Genomic DNA, 18358 nt, shown 5'->3' with positions numbered 1-18358 from the left:
CTCCTAAATTTCTGGATGTTGGATTAGACTCAAAATCACCATGCTCCGGCTCCGAAGCACAATATTCGGTGCTCTGCTCCAACCTGGAGCTTGTCTTCGTGCCATTCCAAAAGACAAAACCACCAGCATCAACTCCATGCTTCAAAGACTCAAACTCACCTGATTCCGAATTCTCTGAAACTTTCTCCTCCTCTTTGGCATGAAATGGCTTGATGAACTTCTCCTGATGCCTGTGCGTTCCTCCAAACTCATTCGGCCCGGGAGCATCCGATGCAGCAACTGCCGCACCGTAACGAAAGGGATTGAACCCTGTTTCATCCTCAGTGTCCAAAATCACATCCATCCTCACACGGGAGGATGCGCGCTTCTTCCTCGCATTCGCAAGACGGGGTTTTGAGAGCCCGGCGGCCGTCGACTACTCCCCGGGAGCCAGAACCGAAGGAAGGTCGAGAGCGGCGAAAGGAGGGACAGGGGAAACAAATCGAACATCAGAAGCTCCACCGCCGGAAATGGCAGAGCCGCGGTACCCACACCCTAGGTCATTCCGACCCATGAAAACATGAGCAGAAGAATTCGGGACGCAGCTGGAAGCGGTGAAGAAAGGAGATCACCGATGCTATAAAAATAAGGAAGGAAATGCTTGTATGGAATCCGGCGAAGTCGCTGCCGGCGTCGAGAGATTCAGGCGACCAGATCGATCGGTGGGGTTCGTCGTCTCGTTCCGCTAGGTGCTCTTTTTCAAGTATTTTTTTTTTTTTAAATCAAATCGGGTTTCGTGTGATATCTTAAAACCGTTCAAATATGTGATATTTATGAAAAAATCGACGGCCCCTTAAAATTTACAGTATCTTTAAATTTGCCCTTGGAAATTACCCTTGAGTTGAGCTTATTCAGTGAGTACCGTATAGTGTTAAAATGTAATAAGTACTTATTAAATTAAATATTAATTTTATTTACAAATATTATAATCACTTAAGTCGTATTTGTTATGATTCAATGAATTAGAAGTGCAATTGTTATGTTTAAAAAATTAAGAGGTAAATTAAAAAAAATAGATAAACTATAAAAGAAAAATATATCATTTTTGAAGTTAATTTAGATATATCTCATGAGTGATCTATCAGTCACTTTACGGCTAATTATAAATCGATTTTATGATTTGTCTTTTTAATATAATTTAGAAATAAAAGATATCTAAGAGGAGTATAATTATTTTTTGTGCTATAATGAATGTGCTTGTGCTGAAGGGATACTGATTGAAAAATAGAGAGAAGAAATTAATATTCATGACCAATCATCAATAAGTCACTATCACAAAACTAAAATGGAACAGGTTCTCATCCTAATTTCATAGAAAAAAACAAAAAAGAATTGGAATAATATGTGTCAAGACATAGCAAAATAAGATAGAAACAATTTTCACATCTCAACATCCTCGACCTAAAGTGAAGACAAGTCGAATTTAAAGGAACAATCCATTGATGGAGGCATACAGTCGACTATCGACTATTAGACGATTTTAAACCTCATCTAACACCTATAAAAATAGATTTTATTGGAGGATTTCGATATCATCCTTGAGGATTTTGAAGGAGAATATGTAGTTTCAAACCTTCAAACAGCAATCCAACAAAATTCCATTCATTGTCAATTGTCATGTGTAAACACCTCTTTTTTTATATAATTTTTTTTTTTTTACAATTCCGAAGAATAGTAGCTGAAGAATGAAGATTGACTGTTAGGGAAGAAAGGTAGATGAGCTTTCTCCTGTTTCATGGCTTTATAAACCCCCCAATCTACTCTGAAACAAAGGCACACAAACACAAGGTGTTCATTATCAGCTCCCTCCTCTCCTCTGCTTCTTTCCGTTTATTTTTGAAGTTTTGATCTGCTTCTTCATGGGGCCTGGAGGACCACCAGGTCCTGGCCCAGGGTGGGCCCCTCTTCCTGGAGGTCCAGGATGGGGGGGACCTGGTTTTGGTGGCTTCATACCTTCATGGTTAGTTCTCCTTCCTACTGCACACACATCTATCTGCCTCTTCAAGTAAACACCTCTTTGAGTACAAGTTATGATTTGATTCCGGTTGGACCGATAAGGAAAAACCGGGTCACTCGGCGATCCAATAATCATTAAAATTATCATTTGCAATTAATAAATTAATTAATTTTGCTGGATTGCAGTTTTTACTTCTTGTGCTGCTGCTGCTTGCTTCAGGAATGCTGTGGCCCCTTTTTTGGAGGACCTCCAGGGCCTCATGGTCCTCCTCCCTTTTGAAGTGAACAAGGTTGAGTCATGAAATATCAAGACTCAAAACTATTCAGCAAGTTACTTTTCCAATAAAAAGGGGCTCTTGTCTACCTTAACCTCTGTATTGAGCTGTTTGTTCTAAGAAGTGTGTGCATAGTATGTTGAACTTTTGATCAAAATCGCAATAATAAACAAACTCTAAGAAAGTCACAAAGGTTGTTTCAAACTTTGATATTTGAAGCAATGAATGCCATTCAATTAGTTGATCATCGCAAGGGTTGAGCCACATATATGTCTACTGGGGCTTTAGCACCGGAGGTGCGTGGAGTGAGTGACAGTGGGAAGTATATATATATATGTATGATGAAATATTTGTTAATGTAATCAAATTTGATTACAGTCCGAGTGTGTTTTTTTTTGCAATAAAAGTTGTTTAGCCCTGAACCATTGAATCCCGAGGATGGAAACACTTTTTCATGAATTGAGATAAGAGTTGATATATATAAACTTCTCTTCTATTTACAAAGGTAAAAGTTCATATAGAAGGGATTGTAACTCAAGTTGCTTTAAATCAAAATTATGTAAAAGAAACCAACTTTCAAAGAGCTAGGGAAAAAAAATATATACCCATTTTGCCCTAATTGAGGATTATCCTTAGTCTTTTTACTTAGGATTCCATTGCTCGATCATTCACCGCCTTGTTATAATTCTGTAGAACATAAGTGTATTATTTTTTTGGGACAATGTGATGATTAAAATATGAGATGTTATTATATGAGATTTAAAGGTCGAAATTCGATGTATCCAAGTATATTTTTTTCTATACCTTGATCATGTGTACTAATAACTAATAGTTATTCATGATTTATCTCTTTTGTGTTAGCTTAGAGACGGATTGACGAGAACAATAAGAGAAGTAAATTACTATTTTTTTTTTGTCACATGTCAAAAACAAGTGTACAAATATTACAAGGTTCTTTTTTTAATATATAGTAGATAGATGATTTTCTTATATTCAACTATCGTCTCAATTAATCTAAAATATAATTTATATGTATTTAAAGGTCTACCTCTAAAATATTCCTCCCATTCAAATTCTAATTTTTTTATTATTTTTTAATTATTTTTCTACTGCACATACGAGGGAAGAAAGAATTTTTTTTTCAAATCTCATTGTGAGGGCAATTTATATGATTAGGTTAAAAGTGATATCTCATCCATGGGATAGATTCAAGTGAGATTAAGGAAAAATTATCTTCCATATAATGGTATGCTCGACTTCTTGATTTATTTCTTTATAAATAATTATTTTATATAAAAAATTAAATAAAATTTTTTTGGATAATGGTGTAATAGTTAGACTCTCTAAATGATTAACATGTAGTCCCAAAAGGATAATTTGTAGTCTCTAAATATTTATCTGGATAATTTATAGTCCCTAAACACTTATCTAATCTAGTTGTGCGTTATCCAAACTACAGAAATACTCCTTAACATTTTCTGAATCAGCCATATATGTTGGCTGCACAATGGATTGAAATAATATGGACAAAAAAATATGATATCATCAGTAGTAGAGTGGATCCTTTGAACTGTACGTACAGTTAAAGAATGAATCATTATATTTATTGGTTGATTTGAATAAATCTTACTTGTAAGATCCATCTAAATCAATCAAGCAATCTCTATGATCCATTCTCCGATCCGCAAAATGTGGACCAGATAATTTCACTTGCATCATTAGTAATCATGACAGCTACAATAAGGAGAAAAACATCAGAAAATCTAAAAATTATATTACTACTTTACATCAAAATAAAAAATCACCTAGGATCTTTTACCAATAAAGACTGCCTACTGCTCTGTGTATAGGATTAAGCTCCCATAAAGGACGGTATGGATCGCTACAGGAGACGAACATTCAACAGAACTTGGGTTAGAGAACTTAACATGGTGTAAGAAAGAGAAATAAACGATACGTTAATGTAATTTCCACCCTAAAATTATTTTTTGATTGCACCTCTTTTTCATATGCATTACCAATACTCGATTACAAATGTTTTTACCATGAGAAATTATGTTAAAATAAATCAACAAAAATATAAAACTCAGAGTTAGGAGGAAAAAAAACTTAGGGCACAACTAACATGCAAGAGCACTCACGTGATGATATTCTATTTAAAAATTTTATCTTAAATTTTAGATAGAATAATTAAAAAAATATATATTAATTATCTTATTTATTTTTTAAATTATATATTTATAAATTAATTATTTTATTTATTCTATAAATTATATATTTATGAATAGTACTTCTCTAAATTTAGAGAATTAATTCCATTCCCTAAACATTATAGAAGAGAGAAGAAATAGGGATGCTGATATATGGTGTATTGAAAAATAGATATCTAAATTTAATAAAATAATTTTTTTATTTTAAATTATATATTTTAGATAGAAAAACTCATATAGATATTTTAACATTACACAGGTCATATGCTATTAGCAGAGAAATAATTTTAATTTAAAATTTTGAAGTTGCAGGTACCATTAAAGTTGGGAAATCAACTCTATAAAATGAGAAAAATTACTTGAATGTTTGTTAGTACATTCAATTAATGAGCCCTATATGATAAAAGATGATTCATTCATCTTAATATCTCTGTCAATTAATCTCTAGATTAATACGGATAAGATAAATAATAAATGACTATTAGCTATTAATATAGATGGCCAAAGTATAAAAAGTATAACTATCACACAGTCCCAAAGAGACACATTAGTGAGCCCTATGGCACTTCCTGTTAGTTGATCATCTATTTGATAGAAAGTTCTCATAACTGACTAAACTTAACCAGTTATCTTTCTCAACTATAAGCATAACTTTAAATCACAATAGTTTATAGGTGGTACAATAATACGTTAATCTTGTTGATACCAGAATAATATTGAAGGCCAAAATGTTCAATTTGTACCAAGTCATTAGACATTGCTTCAAAAACTAGTCAAGCTAGATAGACCCGACCTCAGTCAGGTTCGAATCAAATCCGGCTCAAGTACATAATCGGGTCAATGAGCCGAATACCCCTAGTTACCGAGTTAGAATCATAACTGGCCCGATAAAAGGCTAGATCGGTTACGATTCCAGCCAATAAAAACCCCTAATTCAGGGGTTATATTAAAAATATATTTTTTAAAAATATATATTTATAATATTTAAGTTGTATTAATGGTGTGGTCCAATTAACCTATTCTATCTTTTTATTCAGGGAAGACATAATCAAGACTATTTACCTCATTCAGTGAGATAAGATTTAATTGCTGTTAATATTTAAATTAAAATTTTAATATATTTACCTTGAATATTTGATGTGGGACTATTCTACTATCCATTTAAACTAATCTCTTAACTTATTTATCTTAAAATTTTTAATGTGAACTATTCTACCTTTTGTATTAAAGCTAATTCACAACTTATTTCTCTTAATTATTCTATCTTAAACTTATTAAATTTATCAATCTTATTTATCACTCTTAATTACTCCATGGTTTTATTTTATCTATTTAATATTGAATTTATAACTTTTCCAATAAAAATTATTTAACTTAAATAATAAATTTATATTATTTAGCACTCTTAATCACTAAACATATAAATTTATATTTTCAAAAGATATTACGATGCACCCCTATCTCGGGGCACGCCACGCCGCTCTTACCTCGATCGAGTAAGCCGGGTTGAAATAGGTGGCGCACCATAACAAACTTATATATATAGCTCCCAGTATGAAAGAGCTCTCAGTCGTCGAAAGGGTTCTAGAGAGAAGCTCTGGCATCTCTCTAGAATTCTGGCCGATCCGGGGATGATTCAGGGACGACTCGGGAGGGCCCACCCCCGAGGAAGTTTAGGGCTTCGGTAGGCGCCAAGGTCAAGGGGGTCAACTAAGTGACCAACTCACCGGAAAGCTCTCCATCCCCGATCGACCGATAGAGAGCCACGAGAGACAACCGAGCTTACAGTGCACAAAGGCAGAGGATACTTTAGCCGATCGAGCGCATCACACTGATCGAACCAATCAAGGAGAGCCAGTCAGACTAGTAGCCGACAAACAGGAACAGTAGTGACACGTGCCTACAGCCTTTTGGAAGTTAGTGCCGCCGACGAGCGGCGCGGATGGACAGAAAATCGAACGGCAAGACAGAGAATCGTACGAGAGAAGCTTCCGCCACCTCGGCAGAGATATGCTCGCCCCGTTATGGCAAGATGTTAGGGACACCTTCTCGATGTTGGCTTTTGAGGAAAGCTTGGGGAAGTGTGTAATCTGTTGGATCGTGACGCACGTGAGAGGGGGTGAATCACGTGGTTTTGAAAAACACTTCTTTTCGATTTTTAAAACACGAGTGTACGGCGGAAAGTAAATACGAACAACACTAAAAATAACACAGGCGGTTTTACTTGGTTTGGGGCCTGCGGCGGCTCCGACGCCAGGGCCCAGGGCCCGCGGACCTATCGATGGGCAATCCACTAAAAACCTCTTCCGGTACCCCTGGAAGAGAGAATCAAGTACAATAAGAATGAAGTTAAATGCAACACACTGCACTTGCCTTTTATAATAATTAAGTACAATAAAGGAAGTTTTACCAACACTTTTAAGGATCAAAAGATGAAGCACTTCGTGTTGATGTCTATCTATCGGGCGCGATCAAAACTCCTCGGAGCAGTCGTCGAGCGCAGCAGCTTCGTAACAGGAGCCCAGAGCAGTTGGAAAGTCGTTTGGATACGTTGAAGCACGTATGAGGGTTCTATATTTGAAGGTTGCTCAACCCCTCCTTTTATAGCCCTTTAGAGGAGTCTCCAGAGCTTATCAGATCCTAAAAATTCGGATCAGATGAGGAGAGTTTGAATCTGGCTGATCCCAGGCGCGCCCAACTACTTGTTTGACACAGTAATCTTCCGAGGGTCATAACTTTTTACTCCGAACTCAGAATCAAGCTCTGTCAGTTGCTACACATGCAGAATTCGAATCTCTACATTTGTATCTACAACATAGAGTTATAAAAATATATGCATAAATTGTTTATATAGATTTATGATTTAGGTCCTGTTTTCCCGAGACCAGAACATAGTCAGGGTCTCAATTTAGGGATCCAAAATGGACCTAAGCTGGACCGACGCCTATTGTCCCTTAATTGAGACGCATCCTCACAGTTACTCTCCTCCAGTGACTTACCTTTACTTACCTCTTGCCAGACATCCGGTCAGCCCGCCGACCTGTTTGGACTTCATGCCAGCTATCCAGTCGGCCCGTCGACCTAGCTAGACTTCGTGCCAAATGTTCGGTCAGCCTGTCGACCCATTTGGACTTCGTGCCAGCTATCCGGTCAGCCCGTCGACCTAGCTGGGCTTCGTGCCAGATATTCGGTCAACCCGCCGATCCGCGGACTTCTCCGCACACTCGATCGTAGTGTTAGATCAACAACACAACTACCTTAACTTAATTTGTCATTCATCAAAACCTCGAGTTAGACCGTTAGTGCTAACCGCACCAACAATCTCCCCTTTTGATGAAATGACAACCTGGTTAAGTTAGTGAAAATATGCAAGTAAATACAAGCATTTAAAGGGTTTTTAAGTTAGTTTGTATTTTCAATTTTGGTTTAGCTAACTTAACCATCTAACCCTCCCTTTGGCATTCATCAAATACAATCATAGATCAAGTAATCATAAATACAAGAGAAATTAAAAGATACAAGAATGAGTCAGATTAACTTGGGGGAGTTTGAATGATTAAAGGTTTTTGCTTTAAAAATATCTCTGAACCTTTTCAAAATAGCTAAGTTATGAAAAAATAGCTAATTTTGTAAAATAGCTAAGTTTTGAAACTTACTTTTCAAACATAAGTGTTACAAAGATAATTTTATAAAAGTAAGATTTTCGAAACCAAGTTGATAGTAATTTATAAAACTCATTTTGCAAAAATCCAGATTGATAGTAAAGTTAAGTAAAACTTTACAAATTAGATTTGCAAAAATAAGTTAGTAAAAACTCATTTTGCAAAATTCATATTTTCAAAACTAAGTAAAGTCTAATTTATAACATCACAAGTGAAGTCAACTTGTAAGCTAGATTCAATTCTCAAAATTAAGGAAAACGATTTTTAAAAACTTAGATTGTGAACCTAAACTTAAGTTTTGAAAAATCTAATTTTCAATAACAAAGCAATTTTCAATAACAAAGTAATTTTCAAAACTAATTTTTGTAAAATTTAACATTCAAATCAAATTTGTCAAAATTAAGTCAAATCAAATTTTCAGAACTAGATTTTCAAATTTCATTTTCAAAACTAAGTTTCTATTTGCTTAACTTAATTTTCAACATTAAGTTTGAAAAATTATAATTTCAAAATTAAGTAAAGTCCAACTTTTAAGAGTTAGTTTGAAAAATCTAATTTTGAAAGCTAAGTTTGTAAATTTTGATTTTCAAATTCAATTTTTTTTTAAAAAAACTAAGTTAAAATTTTTTTTTTAAGATCTAAGTCTTTTAAAAATAGCTTAGTTTTTATAGGAGTTAGTTTTCAAAAATAAATTTTTAAGAAAAATATTTTTCAAACACAAATTTTAAAATATTTTTAATAAAGGGAAAATATTTAACTAATTCCTCCCATGAACATGATATTATTTTAAAGTAAAGCTTTTGAAAATAAGTGCTAAAAATATTTAAAGTAAGATATTTTTTTTTTTTTTGAGGTAGGATTTTCTAAAGAAATTTTAAAGAGAATTTTTTTAAAAAAAATCTAAGAAGTTAAAAAAAAAAAAACTTAGGGAAATAATTTTTTAAGTAAATGTAAAAAGATGTGAACCTCCCCCTGAATTTGATTTTTTTTATTACTTTCCCTTAATTTATTTCTCCCCCTTAATTTGAGGAGGTGTTTGGTTGATGGGTTTGGGAATGAGGGAATGTAATGATAGTAAAAGATAGTGTTTGGATTGTGGGTTTGGGAATAACATTTTAGAAATGATTACTAGATTTATGAGAATCAACCAAACCTATATAATTTGATGAGTTTCATTTCCATTCCTATTTCCATTCCACCCTACTATCAAATCCATACTCATAGTCATTCCCATCGTTTAACCAGACGCCCCCCGATACTCCCTCTAAATTTATTAGGATTAGCTAAGTTTAGAATTAATATTAAAGTTATTAAACAATGTTAAGGTTTAATTTTGAATCAATCGTTAACCGTGATGAATTATGATTTAATTATAGTGAAATTAAGATTTTTATTAATGTTAAAATTAATATTTATTGAGTTAAATTAAGGTTAAATATTAATTAACTGTTTAATGTGAGGTCAAATTTAATTTAGATTATAGTTAATTTTTGAAGTTCTTTCTCCAATTATTGACTTATTAAGTATTTAATTAAGTTTATAACCTTAAGTTAATCAAATTTTAATTATTTGTAATAATATAATTAAGGTTTAGATTTTGTTTAACATATTTTATTGTAATTTGTTTTTTTTTTTTATTTTAACTTTATGTTTACTTGAAGTACTTTTTAAATTAAAATAACTTTTTAAACTAATTTTTAAGAAAAAATTAATTTTTAAGTTAAAAGATTTTAATTTTTTTTTAAAGTTAAAAAAAATTAATATAATTTTTAAAGAAATTTAAGTGTAATTGTAGATTTTAAATTAACGTAAAATTTTAAGTTTTAAATTTAGATTAAGTTTAACATTAAAATTTTAATGTTAAGTTTTAATTTAAGTTTAATTTAATTTAACATTACGTTTTAACTTTAATTTTAAAGTTTTAATTTGTGTTTTAAATTTAATTTTAAAGTTTTTATTTAACTTAACTGTCATAGCTTTTTTTTAAAAAAAAATTAGGTAAATTAAACAACTTGTTAATTTCACGTTGTTAAATTACATTTAAGTAACATAAATTAAGAATTAATTTTAATTTAACTTTAAGTTTACCATAATTTAATTAGTTTAATTTAACTTAATTTAGTAAATTTTCAAATTAATTTAATTTTAGTTTTAGTTCTGATTAGTTTAACATAATTTTTTAAGATAGTTTTTAAGTTAAACTAAAAATAAAATTTAAAGTTAATTTTCCAAAGGGAATTTTAAGTTAAAAATAAAATTTTAAGTTTAAATAAGATTTTAATTTAATTAAAGAGACTAAAATAATTTTTAAAATAATTTTTAAAATAATTTTTAAAAGGATTTTTAAAAGATTTTTTATAAATAATTTTTAACATGATTTAAAAGTTTTTTTAAAATATTTTTTAAAAGAGTTTTTTTCAAATGATTTTTAAAAGTTTTTAAAAGAATTTTTTAAAAGGATTTTTTAAAATGATTTTTAAAATAATTTTAAAAATGATTTTTAAAATAATTTTAAAAATGATTTTTAAAGTTTTTAAAATGATTTTTAAAATGATTTTTAAAAGTTTTCAAAATTATTTTTAAAAGAATCTTTAAAGTTTTAAAAGTAATTTAAAAGAATTTAAAATAATTTTTAAAGTTTTTTTTAAATGATTTTTTAAAGAATTTTTAAAATGATTTTTAAAAGAATTTTTAAAATGATTTTAAAATGAATTTTTAAAATTATTTTTAATGTTTTTAAAATGATTTTTAAAATAATATTTAAATGATTTTTAAAATAATTTTTAAAATGATTTTTAAAAGTTTTTAAAATAATTTTTAAAATGATTTTTCAAAGTTTTTTTTCAAAAAATAATTTTTAAAAGAATTTTAAAAATGATTTTTAAAAGAATTTTTAAATGATTTTTAAAAGAATTTTTAAAATGATTTATAAAAGTTTTTAAAATAATTTTAAAAGATTTTTTTAAAATGATTTTTGAATGTTTTTAAAATGATTTTAAAAATAATTTTTAAAATAAAAGTTTTTAAAAGAATTTTTTTTAAAAATGATTTTTAAAAGTTTTTAAAATAATTTTTTTAAAAGAATTTTTAAAATGATTTTTAAATGCTTTTAAAATAAATTTTAAAATGATTTTTAAAAGGAATTTTTAAAATGATTTTAAATGAATTTTAAAATGATTTTAAAATGAATTTTTAAAAGAATTTTTAAAATGATTTTTAAAAGTTTTTTAAAAGAATTTTTTGAAGTTTTAAAATAATTTTTAAAAGGAATTTTTAAGATGAATTTTTAAAAGAATTTTTTAAAAGAAATTTTAAATATTTTAAGTTTTTTTTACAATAATATTTAAGTTAAAATCATTTTTAATATGATCTTTAAGTTAAGATAATTTTTAAGTTAAAATAGTTTTTAAGATTATTTTTAAGTTAAAATAATTTTTAAAATAATTTTTAAGTTAAGATAATTTTTAAGTTAAAATAATTTTTAAGTTAAGATATTTTTTAAAATAATTTTAAGTTAAAAAGATTTTTTAAAATAGTTTTAAGTTAAAAAGATTTTTAAAATAATTTTTAATTGTATTTTGTTTAATTTTAATTTAATTTAATTTAATTTTAATCCTTAGTCATCTCACCCGATCTAAGTTTTCAATCAGGGGATCTTATAATTTTGTGAGATGAATTTGATTCAATTTTAGGGTTTGGTTTAACTTTGTGTTAGATTCATGTTTACCTTTGTCAACAAATAAGCATTCTTTCTGATAAACTTTTGAGCTATGGTGAGTCATTTGGACATCATTAGTGTAGCCATGCCTTCGAGGTTTTCCAAATAGTCCTATCCACTGAACTTAATACAAAACATTGGTCTAACTGGTTAGGATCCATAAGGGGTAGCTTCGGCTAGTTCCACTTAGTCAAATGTACCAGGTCGAAGCCATATCTTCCTAGACATGCATAGACTAAGCTTCCCTAACGTACTATCATCCAAAATTTCACCAGTACTATTGGTCAAATTAAACCTTATCTTTTATTCTAGTCTTAATTACCCTATCGGGTAGGTTAGTTTCGGTTACCCTTGTCGAGTATATTAGTTTTGATTATCCTGCCGGGTAGATTATTTTGGAGGTGTTAGCTATTCTGGAGTCTCCCCTAAATTATTGATTTTCCTTTTAAGATTTTTTAGTTTTAGTTCAGATTTAATGTTTAATTTATAATTTAGATTTAAGTTTTTAATTTTGAATTAATTAAATTGGTCAAATTATCCTTCTTTAAGAGGGTGTATTTATTATTTGAATTTTCTTTCTATTTTAATTTTATTAAATTAATTGAGTTATCTTTATTTAATGGATTATCGTTAATGATTGAGTTTTTATTAATTTTTAAATTTGAATTAATTAAATTATATTTCTTTAAAGGTTTATCTTTTAATCTTTTATTAATTGTTAATTTTAATTTTTCCAGATTATCTTGAATTTGGATAAGACTTTCTAGATTAATATTGTCTAGATTAAATAAGTTATTAATTTTATCTAGATCAATATTGACCTTGTCATCTTTTTTGTTTGAATTTTCAAATTTGTTTAGGTTTAAATTCGAATTTTTAGATTTATTAATTATTTTTAGATTTTCTGTATTTTCTAAATTAATTATATTTGTTTATCGGAAAATATCCTAGGGATATTTTCTGAATTAATTATGTTTGTTTTATCGAAAATATTCTAGGGGTATTTTTGCAAGTATTGTCATGTACACTATTTTCACATATACTTTCAGACATATCCAAATTAACATGCACATATTTTAAACTACTACTAGCAAGGGTGTTTTGGTAAGTATTACTAACCTTGAGCGCAACCCCTAATTCAGCAGGCTTCTCCGTTGGATCTGACTCGAGTTCAGATTCGATTTTGACTTGATCGTCTGAGTCCAACGGCTTCTCGTGAAGCTTGATCAACCGGGTCCAAAGCTCACACGCATTCTTGCACTTTTCTAGTCTGTATAAAACATTGTTAGGTAAAACACTACAAATAATTTTACTTACATTTTTGTTCAGTTCCTGATCATGAGAGGTTTTCTAACATTAGCACATAATCGAAATCTAAGCTTCCTAAGAAACATTCCATTAATTGTTTTCAGTAGTTGGAAATCTTGATTATATGGTGGTGGTCTTGGGGGTTCTGTCTTTCAGAAGAGTCACCAATCCTCAAGATGGAAAACTAAAAGTGGTGTCAAGACTTGGTCTTGGATTAGCAGTATGGGAAAAAAATATAGTATTACACTAATTTTAAAAAAATAATAAAATATTAAAAAATTATTTTAAAATTTTGAAATGTAATATTTTGTCAATACTAAACAATGGTGAAAGATGATGATGTATTTTTCAAAACAGTTTGAGGGAAAAACGAAGGCGGAAGGTTTTATTTTAAAGACAAACAATATCTATTTTCTTTTAAAAGAACCCCCCTTGCTCAATTGGTGGTTGTACTAATTCAGAGCAGTACCTCTGATACCACTTGTTGGATCAGAACGCACGTGAGAAGGGGTGAATCACGTGGTTTTGAAAAACACTTCTTTTTGATTTTTAAAACACGAGTGTACGCAGTGGAAAGTAAATAAAAGTAACACCAAAAATAACACAAACGGTTTTTACTTGGTTTGGAGCCTTCCACACCTTTACCAAGTTTGTGGTCCGCTAACTATCGATGGGCAATCCACTAAAAACCTCTTCCGGCATCAAGAGAGAATCGAGTATTAATAGTTAACGAAGTCAAATGCAACACCGCACTTGCTTGTCATTAAGGGGCATTTTTTTTAGTATCATAGATAATATATGATTTTTTCCACCAAATTGATCTCTTGTATTTAGGATTATGTTGTTTGATACTTCGCTCGCCTATCCCACCTAGTGGGATAAGGCTTGGTTGTTGTTGTTGTTATTGTTGTTTGATACTTTGATGTTAACCCATAGCATCTGTGTTACCTTGGAAATATGATCCTGCAGTTTTGTTTACTATAAAATAAACTTTCTATATTCTGATTGTTTCTGAATGATTGACAGTTAACTTCTGCAATAATAATAAACCAGAAGTACCAACCATTTGAAGCTGACTACTATCTGTAATGTTGTCGGTTAGCAACATTTAATTATGTTGGGTATGTTTACAACAAGAAACTTTGAGTAGTAGTATATTGGTGGCAGCTTAGATGAACAAGGGTTTTTTGCTGGTTTAGAAAAAAGTTCCTTTCTTTCAACCCTGTGTGTATTTCCTTAAGGAAAACCACCCAAGGAAGGAAACACTTTGTGGACCTGTTCCCCAAATTCACTTTCTCTTCTTTTCCTTGGTCGGAAATGGAGAGAGAGAAGGAAGAGGCTAAAACTTGTTGGCCCCATTTTCCTTAATTTGGCTTCTTGCCAGATCAAGCAGAAAGCATCAATTTGGGTGGAAGTCTTTTTACGTTTTTTTTATATAGTTTTAACAAATCAATTTTGGAGAATAAAGTTTCTCTCCTTTATTTCTGTACAACGAAATGATAGAATAGATTTCTCTTATAGTTTTTCTTTCCCTCCATACAAACTCTGGATCAATTTGTTCCACTCCCTATAAATATTTTCCCTTATCTCATTTAGATTGTAGGAAGCACAATCTAAATTTAATTTATCTTATGGTTAAAAACAAAACAAATTAAAATGAGAAGACAGGATCAACCTATTAATCTATATGTTGCTTTTTTACTTAAGCTGTGGCACATCATGATTATCCTCTAAGACATACCATATAAATAATGCCATGATCCAATTTATTTGTAACCGATTTGGTATAATATTCTCATAAATACTCCTTGTTGGTTTCTAATTGTTTGATGACAAGAGATTTAAGTTGGCTTACTATTACTTCACAGCTTGCAGTATTATATTTGAGCCTAACTTTTTCACTTTTCTAATTGTACTTCTTCTCTACTTAAGTATCTGGGCGAGTTTGGTGTCAATTTTGAGACATATCGTAACGATGAGATAACTGTGGATGATATAAAAAGGTATTCATCCTTTTCTATCCCTCTAGAAATTTTGTTTTTAATAAAAAAAAACAGATTTAGAATATTATCTCTTTTTTCAGGATAAATCCAAGAGGAATACTCATATCTCCTGGCCCAGGTTAGTAGTTTTCTAGAAATATATGTTTCCATCAACTTGAATAGGAGGTATTCAACCATTGTTTTGTACAGGTACACCTCAAGATTCAGGGATTTCATTACAAACTGTATTTGAGCTGGGTCCTTCAATACCATTATTTGGAGTTTGTATGGGTTTGCAATGCATTGGAGAAGCATTTGGAGGTTTGAATAAATCTGGTGCATGAAAGCCACAAAAATAAATGTATGTAACGTAGGAACTAGTATTGTTTTACAATTTCGTTGTTAACTTTCAGGAAAGATAGTCCGTGCTCCTTCTGGCGTTATGCATGGGAAGAGCTCTCTTGTCTACTATGATGAATCACTAGATGATAATTTATTTCATGGTTTGCCCAAGTGAGTCTTTGATATTCTTATATGATTTAGGGATGTATATTGGATTTTAATTTTTGGTTCGTTATGAAAATTAGATTTGTGATATATTAAGTGATACTTTTTGTGGTACATGATAAATTAATGCTTAAAAGATAATCTAGATACTCTATGCATGCACGTTTCTTTCCTGTAGGGTACATCTAGGAAATGAAATGGGAATCATTGATGTCCATTGTTTTGCTATTCAGATAGATGCAAACTCCAGTACAGTTGTAATGCAAGTCAGAATAATTACTTGGAACTAACTTCCACATCCTTCTAAATGAACTAAGTGTTTAATCATTGTTGACCAAAGTTTAATTTGTTTAGAAAATAAGGTAGTGTATTTAAATTATAAGAATCATCAGACAGAAATGATCAGATCCTACAATTCCATATTAGCGAGAAAATATACAGATGAAACATTAGAAGATATAAGCTTTGCAGTCCAATAATTTTATTGTCATATACAATAATAATAGAGGTTATAAGTACTTTTTCATTCCATTTGCAAATATGTTATTTAGATTTGTTTATTTTAGCAATACGATAGGATGATTATCTTTAGAAAGGGGAAAGTTAAGGCCAAGTAATGCTTGCTTCATCAATCTCACATTCCCTGTTTCTTATTAAAGTTATTGTGTATGTTACAGGACTTATTTCTTTCCTTAGGATCATGTTGAATATGAAAGATGAATTTTCCATTTACTATATACTGCTTTTATACTTGTGTGCAGCCCCTTCACAGTCTGCAGATACCACAGCCTTGTTATTGAGAAAGAAAGTTTTCCTAGTGATTCACTTGAGATCACTGCCTGGACAGCAGATGGATTAATAATGGCTGCTCGTCACAAGGAGTACAGACATATTCTGGTAAAACTAAGATGATCTTTCTTCTAGTGATTCTTGAGAAATTATTTTTCCATCTTAATTTACCTGTAATTTCTATTTCTAGCACAAGGAAGGTATAAAAGTACAAATAAATTTCTTCTCTTTCAATACTTGAATATGGCGGATCCTCTGTCCCAAAAATCCCTGCCCCCGTTTTAAGCTTCTGATTGTGCCAATGAGATTTTATCTTTAGTATTTAGGGTTGGGTTATAGTATTAAGCACATAAAAATTTTCAAATCGAAAAAATGAAAAATGATACCTTGAAGATCTTACTCTGTACACATCAAAAACAAAAATCAATTTGAAAATTTTTGTGTGCTTAATGCTATAACTCAACTCCTAAACTCTAAAGGCAAAATCTCGTTGGCACAATCGGAAGCTTAAAAAAAGTTTCTTTTTTTTTAAAAAAAAGAAGGAATGGAACATTGGGACATGGGGACAGAGATTTTTTGACACAAAGGATCTCGTCTCCTTGACATATGCCCATTGCATTGTGACATACAGACCTAGTTCCTTATCATCATGAGCATCTTTAACCTAATCCTTAGTTCAGAATATCCAATACCATAGTCCTTACCGAGCTTATTGGTTTCCCATAAAACTTTTGACTGGGTCATGCATGGATGTATTTATGTTGGAATAGGCTACATAGAGCTGTATGCTAAAAATACTCCTCGCTTCATTTTATCAAATGAAGAAAAGGTGATTCACTGAATCAGAGGTAATCAATTTGTACAGGAAAACCAATTTATAGCAATACTTCAAATCTAATGATTTTCATGTTTAGATGTTACTGTCCCAAAGTTAATCATTCTACCATCTGCTCTGAGAGCTTATCTTGGAATATCACTGGCCTTTCTAATTGAGGAAAAGGGAGCCAAAGTAGAGGGTCTATTTAACAGATGAAGAAAAGGCTGAGGGGAGGAGAGGAGCAATTTGAAGTTCCTTTTGTCACTTTCAGAGTTTGATTATTTGGATAGAAGATATGAAACAAAAGATTCTAAAATTATATATACATTTTTCATATTTCCAGTCCCTATAATCAAAGTAATGGGGCACCTTTAGTTTCGTCCAAGAGTGACCATAAGAGAGAGAGAAGTCTCTCTTAATATGTGTGTTACATAATACTTGCTTCTCTGCCTTGCTTTGTACCTGCTTTTTTAGAAAAAGAAAAGAGAAAAGAACCTTTTATTCTTTTTTATTTGATCTTACTCTTTTGAATTGTAGGGAGTTCAGTTCCACCCTGAAAGCATTATGACACCTGAAGGTAAAACTATGGTTGGCAATTTCATAAAGCTGATGGACAAATCGAAGCTGCCAAACTTAGTGTCTTAAGTTCCAGAAGGATTGTGAGGGGTGTCTAGCGTGAACATAATCATCTTTTACTAAATTAAGTTTCAAAAGGGTACATAGAGATAAATCTTTATATTTGTTGATTTTTTTCTTGAATCTCGAACTGTTCCTTTCATGATTTCAGAAGACAAATAAAACAGAGAACTCTGCTCGTTGTATGTAGCAGTATCATCCAATAAATTTTGTAGCTGGGGGAAACAGAAAAAAGTTTAAAGTTTATTATGAAACAAAATTCCTTCCAATGGACTTGAACATCTCTTAGCATTATTTAAACATATCTGTTTGGACTTTATGGTCCACTTCACTCCTGCAGCATTATTTTTGGATTGATTTTTTTACTCGTTTAAAAGTATATATATATATATATAAATAAATTAATTTAAAAGTTTATTAATATTCATAGATAAAATTTTAAATAAATTTTTTTAATAC

General features: G+C 30.5%; 1 protein-coding gene and 1 long non-coding RNA gene across 2 annotated transcripts; both read left to right on the top strand.

Moving 5' to 3' along the window:
• Positions 1–1814: 1814 nt before the first annotated feature.
• LOC122054085 lies at positions 1815–2474 on the top strand. Its single transcript, XR_006132551.1, has 2 exons — positions 1815–1999; positions 2182–2474. It is a non-coding gene; the product is annotated as an uncharacterized LOC122054085 (long non-coding RNA).
• A 12557-nt stretch (positions 2475–15031) lies between these two features.
• LOC122052594 (anthranilate synthase beta subunit 2, chloroplastic-like) lies at positions 15032–18178 on the top strand. The gene is made up of 6 exons (XM_042614186.1): positions 15032–15171; positions 15252–15289; positions 15361–15471; positions 15564–15663; positions 16419–16554; positions 17801–18178. Exons 3-6 carry the CDS (start codon positions 15438–15440, stop codon positions 17906–17908), a joined length of 378 nt encoding a protein of 125 aa, XP_042470120.1. The 5' UTR covers positions 15032–15171; positions 15252–15289; positions 15361–15437; the 3' UTR covers positions 17909–18178.
• Positions 18179–18358: the final 180 nt, after the last annotated feature.

Source organism: Zingiber officinale, chromosome 3A (genome assembly GCF_018446385.1).
Source record: "Zingiber officinale cultivar Zhangliang chromosome 3A, Zo_v1.1, whole genome shotgun sequence".
NCBI lineage: Eukaryota > Viridiplantae > Streptophyta > Magnoliopsida > Zingiberales > Zingiberaceae > Zingiber > Zingiber officinale.
The sequence above is the reverse complement of the archived record's forward strand: the minus strand, read 5'-3'. Positions and strand labels throughout refer to the sequence as shown.